The sequence below is a fragment of the Stegastes partitus genome, unplaced genomic scaffold (assembly GCF_000690725.1).
Source record: "Stegastes partitus isolate 25-593 unplaced genomic scaffold, Stegastes_partitus-1.0.2 Scaffold849, whole genome shotgun sequence".
NCBI classification, from domain to species: Eukaryota; Metazoa; Chordata; class Actinopteri; family Pomacentridae; genus Stegastes; species Stegastes partitus.
The window spans coordinates 239,557-252,981 of NW_007578580.1; the positions used below are offsets into that span (position 1 = coordinate 239,557).

General features: G+C 41.2%; 1 protein-coding gene across 1 annotated transcript in view; it reads right to left on the reverse strand.

Annotated features, from left to right (window-relative positions):
• Window positions 1–295: 295 nt before the first annotated feature.
• The window catches only part of LOC103365520 (glutamate receptor ionotropic, kainate 2), a gene marked incomplete at its 5' end in the record, with an annotated part of 88,599 nt that continues 75,469 nt past the window's right edge, over window positions 296–13,425 (reverse strand). Inside the window, one exon of the mRNA XM_008292976.1 lies at window positions 296–460. Within this exon, the coding sequence (XP_008291198.1) occupies window positions 296–460 (165 nt within the window). The remainder of the gene's footprint in view (window positions 461–13,425) is intronic.

The window sequence follows — 13,425 nt, forward strand, 5'->3', positions numbered from 1 at the left end:
TCAGAGTAATGAGGTAACTCGCAGAAATTTCATCCAGGTTCAAATTATTTCCACAGGAAATATTGTTGAATCTCATATCTCAAGCTATTTATAAGGAAACAATAATGACATTTCATCAATATACTGATATACTACTAAGTAACTCTGCTCTATCTTCAAATTAATTCAACTGCCAACCATTACAACCCATTGCCCCCCCACCCCCTTTACCATTTTCCCACCCCCTTTTCCCCAGTGTCTTTGCACACCACATCAGTACAGGAAAGAGGATGAGAAAGTGATTGAGATTCCCATTTTAGGCCATGGTCTCTTTCCCTGGCAGTCTTCGGTCGTTGAAGGTGTGCATGTTGATGACCTCCTCGGTTTTCACCATGACAGGCGGCTGGGGCTTGTGTTTGAGCCGACGCTGGCACTTGAGGGAAACCCGCAGTTCGTCCACCATGGCACTGCAGAAAGACCTCTGTTGAGAGAAAGACAAAAACAAGAAAAAAAAAAGTTTCAGACCACATCCCCGGTCTAAATATTGTAGGCAACAAATTGTCCATGTAGGAAGCCCCTCAATTTTACAGCCAGCCCCCTCCCCCCGTTGCCACAGGGGAAAATGCTGAAATATACAGTGCATCAGGCTGGAAATGGAGGGTATGCTGAATGGAAACAAGGGATGAAGTGCGAAGGAGGGAGGTGCAGGGCTTCAGGTTGTGTCGTAAAGCGTTGTGTAAAGGCACAGAATCATTCGGTCCACTGTCAGAATATATCAGAGGTGGATTTGTGGCTGTTGCTGCTCATGCATGGCTTCTATGCATACAGTGTGTGATGCATGGCAAACTTTATGTTTCCACACTTTTTAATTTATTTATTTTTTTTTTAATCAGTCTTTAATATCAGGTTGAGCTCTCTATGGGCAATACATTTTAGCAATCATTTTTGTCATAAAGTGTGTTCAAATATTGTATATGAGGTATTATACCTGCTCAGTATCTGCTGGACTTGGTATGATTAACCATTGAAAACGACTTACTGACCTTCTGCAATCCAGGATACTCTTGGACTACAGGGAGCACAGCTGGTTGTTGGTAAATTCTAATCAGCTTGTTTGACTTACTGCACTAAATTCTGGGAGTGACATTTACACACAGAATGTGATAAAACACTTTTGAAAACTGACTTGTTTGTCTACCTTTAACAATCCACTTGGGTGGGGCTAAGCCCAAGAATGTAACGACACTGCTCATGCAAAAATAGTGTCACAAGGAAAGTTGTTGGAACATGCTTAGAAAGGAAATCTTTTTGTATAACCAGTGAGCAAACATGCCAGAACATTCCTGATAAACAGCAAATACTGGTGTAAAATGTTGTTGTAAACATATTTTTGTAGAATAAACTTGCAGATCTTTATAATCATTCACGGAAAGAAGCAAGTAGGTCTGTCCCAGTACTCCTTCCTTACAATCTACACCCAGTGAATCAGACTATTAAATTTATGACCCCTCGTTCACATGTAGCATCAGATTGTTTATTTGGATCAACAAGGAACTACATCACAACTTGTGATGGTCTATATGATAACACTTATTTTCAAATGATAGGTAAGCAATAGACTATAATAGCTGGATTACTGAAGTTGCTGGACTTTACAGTTACTGAAATCTATCTCTTACCAACATTGTTTTACAAACTGTTTTCATAGCCCCTCTCACTGCTCAATGACTTAGATGTAACTCTCCACTGCTGAATCCTCTTGATTGAGGAAGCAACAGTGATCTAATATACAGATTTGTAAAGTCACTTCTTTTTCTACCTTCTCTCCTCTGCTTGCTACAGCTTAAGCACATCATCTAACCTGTAACTCTACTCACTGTGAAACTACTGTATGCCACAGAAAATCAATTGTAATTAAGAAAAAATAATGTTGAAAACCCCAGCCCCCCAAGATGATAGGACTTGTTGTATACAATTGTTACTAATGAAACCCTGGTTGTCAGGAGCTGTTTGTTATGAGACTGTGTTGCTACACTGCAGTTTCAAGGTTGAAATGCTCAGCTATTCTGTTAACTGCTTATTTTACTCATGATACACCAAAAAGACATGTTAAAAAAGTAAAAAAATAAATAAATGTGATTTTCATTGTAGGGGTCATTATCAAAATGACAGTCTTGGTTAAACATGTGGGATGTAGACTACCAGGTTTTTCAATATTTTGTCATGCCCCTTTCATAGTGGTATGTGCTACCCTTGCCGCAGGGTTCTGCGCACAGCTTGTGTCATGGATTAATGAGCAAAATAGGCAGAGTTTTCAAAACTTCCAGTGGGGCTGAACACTTGTTGCAAATACATCTTTGCAAAGAGTGCCGTGCTAAGAGGAAAGTGTTAGCACCAGCCTTGCTAGTATGAAGAAGAAGGGGTGTATTATATTCTGTAAGATCATTATATTCAATTTTGTTCAATTTTATTTGTATAGTGCCAATTCACAATGTATGTTATCTCACAATATTTCAGATAGTAAGGTGAACCCTTACAAATTTTGAACAAAGAACAGAGAAACCAACATTTCAAAGTTTCCTTTGGATTCCCTATGAGCAAGCAGTCCGCGATAATGGGAAGGAACCAAACTCCCTCCCCCATTGAACGAGGAGGAAAAAAAAAAAAAACTGTAACAGTACCAGGCTCAGGGAAGGTGACCATCTGTCTCAACCAGATCGGATGAGGGGGGTTTGGAGTGGGGGATAGTAGGAGGGTTTGGGGTGGGGATAGCAGGATAGCAGATGGAGAACAGACAAACAATACAAACCAAACAATATGATATGATAATATGTTGGTGGCATTGCTATTCTGTTAACCACATATCTCTAAAAAGTAAACTCTAACTGGTAAAACACACCTGGTATGCCAACTTGAACGGAAACCTGTTTTCAAGCAAAGGCTATCCTCCCCATGTTTCCATACAACCGCAAAGTTGTGTCACATAATGAGATAATTCATAATGTGACACATAATTCCAGAAGGAAGCTTTTCCTTCACTTTGTCCTCCGTCCCAGGCAAGATGCCTTGTTTCTAATGGTTTATACAGTATAGACGTGTCAGTCTGGTTTTAAACAGCATCTCACTACTGAGACTGCACTCTTATCTATAACAGAATCACTGCGTTCTGCAAGAGCTGCTGGACAGTCTTCAGTTCTTTTGTTGTTAGATCTGTCAGCTGCCTTTGACACGGTTAACCTCCACATCCTCCTCTCTACAGTCACTGAGCTTGGCATCTCAGGATCTGCCCTCCGCTGGTTTATGTTTTACCTCTCAGGGAGATATTTCAGAGCATCCTGGAGGGGAGAAGTGTCCGAACCGTGCTACTCCTTACTGGCAGGCCTCCCAGCATGCATGGTCAAACCTCTGCAGATTATCCAGAGCCCAGCAGCACGTCTAGTTTTCAACCATCCAAAAAAAGCTCGTCACCTCACTGTCCAGATCTCTTCACTGGCTTCCAGTTGCTGCCTGCATCAAATTCAAAACTCTGACGCTTGCCCACAAAACTACAATGAGAACAGCTCCCTCCTACCTGAACTCTGTCATTCGGGTCTACACTCACTATGCTCGGTCAACAAAAGGTGCTTGATACAACCATCACAACAGGGCCCAAGGTTGACAGCTGGACTCTTCTCCTCTGTGGTTCCCTCGTGGTGGAACGAGTTACCAAACTCTGCTTGATCTGCAGAGTCCCTCTCAGTCTTCAAGAAAAGACCCAGCTTTTCACTGAACACCACTGCACTTGACAGACTGGGGGGGGAGAAAAAACATTTCCTATTACCTCCCACACAGTCTGCTATTGGCATCCATGTCCGATCACACTTGAACTTATCCAGGTTGTTTCTCCTGACTAGATCCTTGCTTGTGTTGTACCTACTCTCAGATGTACGTCGCTTTTGATAAAAGTGTCTGCAAAATGAAATTCTACAGTTGTAAGATTGTATATATAATATCACGCAAGGGTCAGAGTTCAACATAACTGAACTTTGACTGCGATGAGCCTGCAACCTCCTCGACCTGCGCACTGCACTGCATGTGTGCTTTGCTGGCAGCAGCGCCGTTACGCTGCGCAAGCCACTGAAATTAATGGGTTTCACAGCATCCTGTGTGAAAGGCCCTTTATTCTACTGTTTACTCACTGCCTTTAGACAGCTTTGTGAAGCTACAGTTGGTGCAAAAGAAAACATTTCCTGATTTTCCTGTTTTACAGACCAGTGGGATGCCTTTTTTGGTCAAGACGTTATGTACTTTTTACGATTTTGATGGAGTTTTATCAGCAGTGCTATTTTTCTTTAAAGGAATGTCTAAGCAACCAGCTATGGGCATATTCTGTGCTATTTAATCAGAGGATCTGCTTTATTGCTATTGCAGGGAGGAATGGCACAAGCAGTCACAGCCACAGTTAGTTGAACAGCTCGCAGGCAAAAGCAATCACTGTTGTTTGTCACTAACATGCCTTATCAAGGAACTGTACCTTTCTATGTTGTGCAGTGTGAAAACACTCACACCAAAACAGTGTGCCCATCCATGCAGTGGTTTCCCTCAAACTTCACCTGTACCAAATTTGCAATTTGTCATTTAGCAGTTTAGTAGATTTATGATAAGAAGAAACAATGTCATTTGTGGCAGAGATTTACATAAACAAAATCTCAGCAACACAAAATACTAGCTCAGTCTCAGTCCCACAGGAAACCCAACAAGCCTATCCACATTGCGTAAATATCCATGAGCATGGTGAGTGTTGCAAGCCCATAGAACATCATCACTTATTGATGTACGTTGTATCTTGACAAACTGCAATCCTGTGCTACTGCATGCCCAATTAAACTGCTGCTTCTTCACATTCTTCCCGCTTTTCTTTAAAGGTACTGTGGCATCTGAATACACTGTGTGAAATAAGACCAGCAGCTGAGAGTAGAGCCGTCTAAGTGAAAGCAATTGAGTGTGTTCTCCTAACGAAGAGGAGTTTATTATTACAAACTGTTCAGCTGTATTTGAAAGCCGTCATTAGCATGATGGCCCATTATACATATCCTGATTGTATTTATATGCAAGTGGGAAGGAGACAAAGTGAATGTGATTACATGCAAGGGCCTCTAGTGTTTTTTATAATAAGTCAGAGCTTAATCCTAGTGTCCAAACTTCATGGAGTAGCCCTAAACACAACCATCTGCAGCTGGGTTCTGAACTTCCTGACTAACCATGCCCAGATTGTCAGGCTGGGAAAACAAACATACTTTACTTTTACTCTGAACAGTGGTGTTCCTCAGGGGTGTGTCCTGAGCCCTGTCCTATATACACTCTTCACCCATGACGGTCAGCTTGTCCATACAACAAACACTGTCATTAAGTTCGCAGATGACACAGTCATGGGCCTGATCTCCAACAATAAAGAGTCAGCATACAGGGATGAGGCGCAAAACCTTGGAGCTAGGTGTACCACTAACAAATTCATCCTGAACATCAAGAAGACAAAGGAGGCTGTAGTGGACTTCAAAAAGAAGAGGACCAGCATGCACAACCCAGTGTATATCAACGGTAAGACAGTGGAGTAAGAGTAAACATCTCTCCTGGGTTTCACACACATCCACCATCATTGGGAAGGCACAACAGCATCTCTTCTTCCTGAGGAAGCTGAGGAGAGCTGGTCTGCCACAAAGACTTCTGGAAAACTTCTACAGGTGTGCTGTGGAGAGTATCACCATGTACTGCATCAAAGTGTGTTTTGCCAGCTGCAGCAAGAAGGGCCAGAAGGGCCTCACATCCAGGCTATTACCACGTCCAACTACTTCCCTCTGGTAGACGATACAGGACAAATGTATCACAAACTACAAGACTAAAAAACAGCTTCTTCTGCCAAGCTGTTACAGTAATGAACATGACTTGAGGCCCTATCCCCACCTCCAGTCAGTCACTTAAACTCAAGAAAGGCTTAGTAACGGTACAATTTTAAACCTGTGTGCCTTAAAAACTGTGAAATTGTTTATACATGACCCACTGTTTCAAATATCGCTGCTGACTGATGCATTTTATATTTTTATTAGGGTCCAAGCACTAACAGTGCAAGGACCCTATTGTAACCCTCGTGATTATTATTATTATAGTCTTGAAATGCATTTTTGAGGACCTAAATGTGCTCAAAAACTCACCAAAATTGCCACGCACATCACAACTGGCGAAAATCGCAATATCATAGGGGACTTGGGCATGTCAGTGGTAAAATGGCTCCACAGCATCCCCTTGAAAATTCCCATCGGAAGCACGCTTGATCTAAAGCTATGATATTTGGTAGGCATATGAGCAGGTTGGGACACACAAAAAACTCGACCAGCGCCAATGAAACACGGCTCAACTGCGCCCCCTACAAAATTTCAACAGAGTCCCATTGGGGCTACGTTTCCCTAAGAGCTACAAAATTTGCCACACAAATGTAACAGGTCGCGACGCACAGAAAAGTCCATGCCAAGCGATTTTCGCTTTTTTTTGGCCATTTTCAGTCATTTTCAAAATCTATCTCCTCCTCGGGGGTTATGTTGTACACACTTGAAATTTGGCCAGCACAAACTACAGGAGGCAGTCATTAAAAGTTAATAAAACACTCTGCAAAAGTCTGAGGGCGTGTTTTGCATTTTCGCTGTGTGTCTGGCACTCAACAGAGTCTTGTCGGAAGGCTGTTTCACCTAGACCTATGACATTCAGTGGACATATGTAGCAGGTTGGGATGCATAAAAATGTCAATCAGGGCCAAGCCCTAAACCCAACAGGAAGTCTGCCATTTTGGAATAATGATGACCAATTTTGTCGCGTTTTTCCATTTTCAAAATCTATCTGCTCCTACGGGGTTCATTGTACACACCTGAAATTTGGCCACCACAAACTACAGGAGGTGGTGACTGACAGTTATTAAAACACTCACAAAAGTCTAACAGCGTCAAAATGGTGGCCTGTAGAATTTCGCCGGAACATCATAAAATGCCATAAAACGGGACGTGCTGTGCAACTGGTCTCTACGTGCTTCAAACTTTACATGCGTCCTCCTAGTCTGAGACAGACCACGTTGCCACCACGGCCCAACACGTACGCCACCTCGGCTCGTTATTATACAGGAAGTGGCTCCTAACGAGGCCGCACGTGCTCCAATCTGCCTGAAGGTGCCACGTTTCATCAGAATCTCCACCAGAGTACATTGCCACCACTGCCAGACATGCACGCCACCTTGGCTCACCATTAAACAGGAAGTGGTTTAAAACTATGCTGTAGGTACTCTGATCTGATCTGTAGGTACTCTGATCTGGCCGAAACTCGACAGTCTCGACATTTCTGCCAAATCCTGACATGCGCGAAGGGCAACAATCGTATGGCAAGGACCCGGCCGTCACTCCTTGCAGCTTTAATTTTTATTTTCTATATTCTATATTTATATTTTATATTCTATTTTTAGATTGTACTTATTTTTAATGTTTTGTTTATCTTTAATTCTTTCTTTTTAAATTGTTTTAAATGTTTTTATGCCTCAGGAGCAATATCCAAATTTTGTTATATTGGTGTCTTATCTCAATAAAATGACAATAAAGTTAAAGCTACTGCTATGTTCAGGTAATTACTTTAAAGCCAGTCTTCCCTTTATTATTAATCTTGCTCTATGACTATTGATAATGCCATGAACGGACAAAGCTGTGCTGGAAATGCCAACAAAAATGGAACTAGTTTAACAAATAATATTGATTCAGAAGAACTGTTATAACATTTGAACATCAGGCAATCTACAATTGATTGGGAGAAAAAAAAAATGAAAACTTGATTGGGAGAAAAAAGTGGGAAAACTTTTGCTTCCAACCTTTGCTCTGCATTTGTATATTGTACATATTGTTATTCTTGTTTGTATTAAGCATATGTTTAATGCTGCTGTGAAAGATGCTGCCGCTGTAACAATGAAAATTTCCCCTGCCGTGGGGAGCAACAAAAGATTATCTTATCTTATCTTGTTTTATCTTGTTTTATCTTCTCTTATCTTATCTTATCTTATCTTATCTTATCTTATCTTGTCTTGTCTTGTCTTGTCTTGTTTTATCTTATCTTATCTTAGGCACCATTTCACATTACACTTTCTGACACAAATTGACTGAATGCAATTGGTTCTATCATTACAGTTGTACTATGACATCACTTGTAGTTTACCAACTGAAAAGTAGCATCCAATTTAGTACTACAACATTTCAGTTGTCTGAAGATTTTGCAGTTAGGTTGAACAAAAACTCAACAAGATAATACATTTAACTGAGGTTTGTTCATCAGCTTCAAGAAGCTGCTGCTTTGTTATTGTTTAGTTACAGGATGCATCGGAGTAAATTATCAGAATGGTACAAAATACAAATATAGAAATTGTTGCTTTTGTCCATTGAATCATGATCAGTTTAATTTGGCTTTTAGAGAATTTACAAAAAGGGACTCTTTCATGGCATAGTGACTTCACCCCCTTTAAAGTGGCTCACCTAATAGAACACAGATGCAGACAGTTGGAACAAAATGTCAAACAGCTAGTGAAATGGAGAGATTGAATGTGTTTCAAGTAATTGTAGTATGAAGACATCTGTATCTGAAAGGTCCAGTCAGTGGTGAATCAGAACTTCAGACTACAGACTACACAGCAAACACACAAAAAACACTCCAAGCAACTCCTTTAATAGGTTTTTGAAAAGCATGGTTCAGGGGATAGATACAAGAACACTTCCAAGTCACTGAATATCCCTTGGACTACAGTTAAATGCATTGTTACGAAATGGAAGAAATATGGCACATGGGCAAATCTGCCAAAAGCAGGCCGATATCTAAAATTCGAAAACTGTGACCATGCAAGACAGAGACTAGTCAGGGATTCCAACAAGACACCTATGCCTTCTTTAAAGGCATAACAAGCTTCAGCAACAAAGACGGGATAGACTGTGCATACAACAGCTGTTGGCTGGGCTGTGGAAGAGTGGCAAAGAGAAAGACAGTGTTGAATATGTATGTATATATATATAAACATATACACAGTCATAGAAAAAAATTATTAGACCACCCTTGTTGTCTTCAATTTTTTGTTCATTTTAGTGCCTGGTACCACTAAAGGTATACTACCTGAAGAATATAATCAACATGACAAAAAATACAGCTGATTACATAATACTTTATGTCCTGTTTGACATGCTGAAGCTTAATTGCATCCCCAGGGTATATAAGAGGCCATTTCATGTCATAAGCAGCGCTGCACATGCAAAGGCCTAGAGTGGTTTCCTGCTTACATTCACGCCGTAGCACAACTCAGAAGTTGTCAGCTCTCACATAATGCCTAAAACAAAAGAATTATGTGAAGCCACAAAGGCAGCCATCTTGGCACTGCTGGAAATTGGCCTGAGTGAGAGACAGGTAGCGAAAAAACTGAAGATTTCCAACACAGCTGTTCATTACACAAAGAAAAAACAAGCCCAACATGGTACTACCAAATTGCTAGCTGGTCGCGGCAGGAAACGTCATTCTACCCCACGAGATGATCGTGCACTCATCTGTTCCTGTGTCAGGAATCGTTGTCAGACCTCCAGGGACCCCAGCCCTGAGCTATTTTTCAGGCCTCTGCTAGAAAATTACATACCCATAACAACAACAGTTTATCTCTGCAACCACAAAGTCTGTTTGAATAATTCTTGTGTCAAAATAAAGGGAGCACTTGCAAGATTTGTTCAGATGTGTAAATATCAGTATATAGGTTACTGGTTAAGGGTAAATGAAGATGGCACCCAGCACAAATGAAAAATGTTGAGGTTCGCCTAAAAAAAAAAAAAAAACACTTTCGGAATAATCATCCCTTTGGAATGATCCAGCTGCAGCTCTAAACATCTCCCAAATCATAGCACATTATGTGAACATTGTCTCTGCAAAGGCTGCAAAGACGCTGATAAAGTGAAGCAGGACAAAATTAGAGAGTTTTTAGTACAGACAGTTCAGCTGAGGTCACATTTTGGCACACTGGCACATTTTTGCACACTTGTGACCATCTTAATTTTCTTATGTACAAACTATATATTTCACTTGTATGTCACTAATGGTGTTGAATGCAATCCAAATACAGCAGTTTTTTAGTTTTTTTGAAAATTCAAGCAGACCACTCTATGTGTTACGTGTCCTGTGCGTAATGCTGATCAAACTGCTGTGAAGCTCCTGTGGTGATGCATGGCTGTACCTCCATAAAGGGATTGGTCAATTTCAGTGATTGACACCTCCTTCGACTCGTTAGAGCCAATGGAATATAGCAATAGCCACCAAAATCAGATTGACAGCACTTTTAGCCAATCAGAATTAGCAGAACACCATCTTGAAGACGAGTCGCTTGCTGAGAGTGTTCACTCTGTGGCTCCCTTTGGCTAACGAAACGTCCAAAAAACACCCGGAATGATATCAGTGTAACACAGGAAGTAGTACTGACTGATTCCGGTGCGGATTTACCGGCAAAATAAACTTTTCGTGGCAAAACAGATAAGGTACGAAAAATTTTACAACTATAGTCTGATGAAGCGATTTCAGTTTTTGCTGTTCTTTGGGTTATTTCTTGCTGATGCTTTGATTTTAGAGAGTTTTGATGGATATGTTTGGATTCTGTGGACTATCTGCTTTTGTTTGAGGGGTTGTTTGTGCGTTTTGCATAAAGTACCAAAGCGTGAGAGCCAGAAATGTGGCGAGAGAGTTGACTTGGTGGCGCTATATCAATTTCCATATTTGACAATTCACTTAGTTGGTATTTGAGTTGTGTTTGGGGCATGTAAAAATGTGTCATATAGTCTTGTAGCCCAGGTTCTGCTGTTTAATTTGATGTGCAACATCACTATATCCTTTCATGATGAGTGCATTGTTTCACACTATTTCTGTGTGGGGTTCTTAAGGGGTTAAAAATGAATGGGCATTGTTGAGAAATGTGATTTGTTTGGCAAGGACAGCTGGAAACCGATTTCTTCAAGCTGGGCTGAAGTCACACAGGGCACGGAAGAAGCCCTTCATCAACCAAAGGCAGAGGAAAGCCCGGTTACTCTTTGCTGGGGATCACAAGGATTGGACTGTTGATGATTGGACAAAGGTTCTCTTCAGTGATGAATCCAATTTTCAGTTGATGCCCACTTCAGCCAACTTACTGGTTAGGAGGAAGCCTGGAGAAGCCTACAAACCAGACTGTCTTGCCCCTACAGTAAAACATGGGGGTGGATCAATGATCATCTGGGGTTGTTTCAGTATGGGTGGAACAGGGCAAATACACTTGTGTGAAGAGCGAATGAACTAGGTCATGTACAGGGCTACTCTTGAAAACAGTCTTCTTCCATCAAATGGAAAACTCTTTCCTGCTTCCAGCGACTGAATTTTCCAACAAGACAACACCCTTTGCCACATGGCAAGGTCAGTTAAAGCCTGGATGGAGAACCAGAACATTGGTACCATGCCTTGCCCTGCTCAATCACCAGATCTACATCCAATTGAAAACCTGTGGAAAAACATCAAATGCAAAATGGAGAACCACAAGCCCAAAAACAGAGCAAATTATTTTGAATTTGTGCAACAGGAATGGGCTGCTGTGACAGCAGAACAATGTCAGAAGCTGGTAGAGAGCAAGACGCGTGGCTGCAGTCATCAAAAACAATGGTTATGCAATCAAGCACTAACTCCTGTGTGTATCATGTGACTAAAACAGACACAGTGCTTTTAGGCATTCCATGTTTTCTTTTCTGTCTGTGTCATCCAGGACATGGTTAAAAGCAATGTTTTTGGCAGTGAAGTGCCATAGCTATTGATAAGAACTTAAGTGATTTTAGTTATTAAGAAGAAAATCATGGAAAATGGCCAGATATCAGCTCTTAAATTAAACTCTTATGAGCTACTTTTGTTGTTATAATTACATTTGTCAAAACAAATGTACCTTTAGTTGTACCAGGCATTAAAATAAACAAGAAATTGAAAAAATAAATAAATAAAAATCCACAACTGTATATAAAGCCTTCTGAAGCACACTCGTCAAAATTTATTAAATATAATAAATCATAAATAAATTGAATATATATGGGGCTGTGTGGTGAAAAGTTACTACAGGCCACCGTAATCGGAGTTATGACGTTATAGAGGTGCGTTCAGGTTCAACGTGGTATGTACGCTGTTGTCATGTATGATAAATAAATGGCTAGCTAATCCTGCGCCAAGTTGACCTCGTCTTCATCTTTCATTCCATGAGTAACATCTCATGACATGGTGTCAGAAGTGGCCGACAGGACACCTACAGAGCGAGATATGCAAAGTTTGGACCACCAGAGCCTTTTGACTTCACCTGCCCAGTGGAATGGCCGATGTGGCGCCATCACTTCAATCGTTTCAGAATAGCGTCCAAGCTGGACAAAGACAGCAGGAAGGTGCAGGTGAATATGCTTCTCTACGCTTTGGGGAGCGATGCAGAGGCTATCTACGAGTCTTTCATGTATGACTATGGAGAGTCAGGTGAGGACGCTTATCCAGAGCTCGACTATACCACGGTAATGGAGAAATTATAACTATAACTATAACTATAACTATAACTATTTCGTGCTGAAACGGAACGTAACACATGAAAGGGCATGCATCCATAAGAGAGTGCAGAATCCAGGAGAGTCTGTTGAAGCTTTTGTCAGAGGATTATATGAGCTGACACATTATTGTGAGTTTGGAGGAACTAAAGAGGAACAGATCAGAGACACAACGAAGTGTCACAAAAGTTGCAGCTGGAGCTGGTCCTCTTGCTTGATAGAGCTATTCACATAGCGTGCCAGAATGGACAAATTAAACTGCAGAATGTTTGTCTGTGTACAGATTGTGCTGTGGATGCTTTGAGATGAGGAGGACAATTTCGCGCCAAAAGGAGTGATGATGGTGGAAAATGGTGGAGAGAGCAGGTACATGGTGAGTCAAACCCCGTTGTAGCGTGTACACGCTGTGCAAGACAACACGAGAAAACACTATTATGTGCAGCCAAGAATAAGAGATGCAGAAAGTGCAACAAAATAGGACATTTTAAAGTAGCCTGCAAAACGAAAATGCCAAAAGAAGTGACCGTGGTTTCCAGTGACACAGCTGAAGGAGATGATGTGTTTTTCCTGGGAGCAGTAACTGAAGCTGAGGTAGCCATAATTGAACAGCTAAATTCAGAAGATAAGTGGCTCGTGGAGATACCTGTTAACGGCTGCACTGTTAAGTTTGAAATTGACACAGGCGCTGATATCACTGTAATGTCACAGGCTGCATTTAACCAACTGCCACTGAGCCCAAGATTACTCAAAGCTCAGAAAAGACAGTTTGTCACCAGTCCTGGGGGCGAGGTGCAGTGTGTTGGTAAATTCCTGGCCACAATCCAGTTTAAAGGAC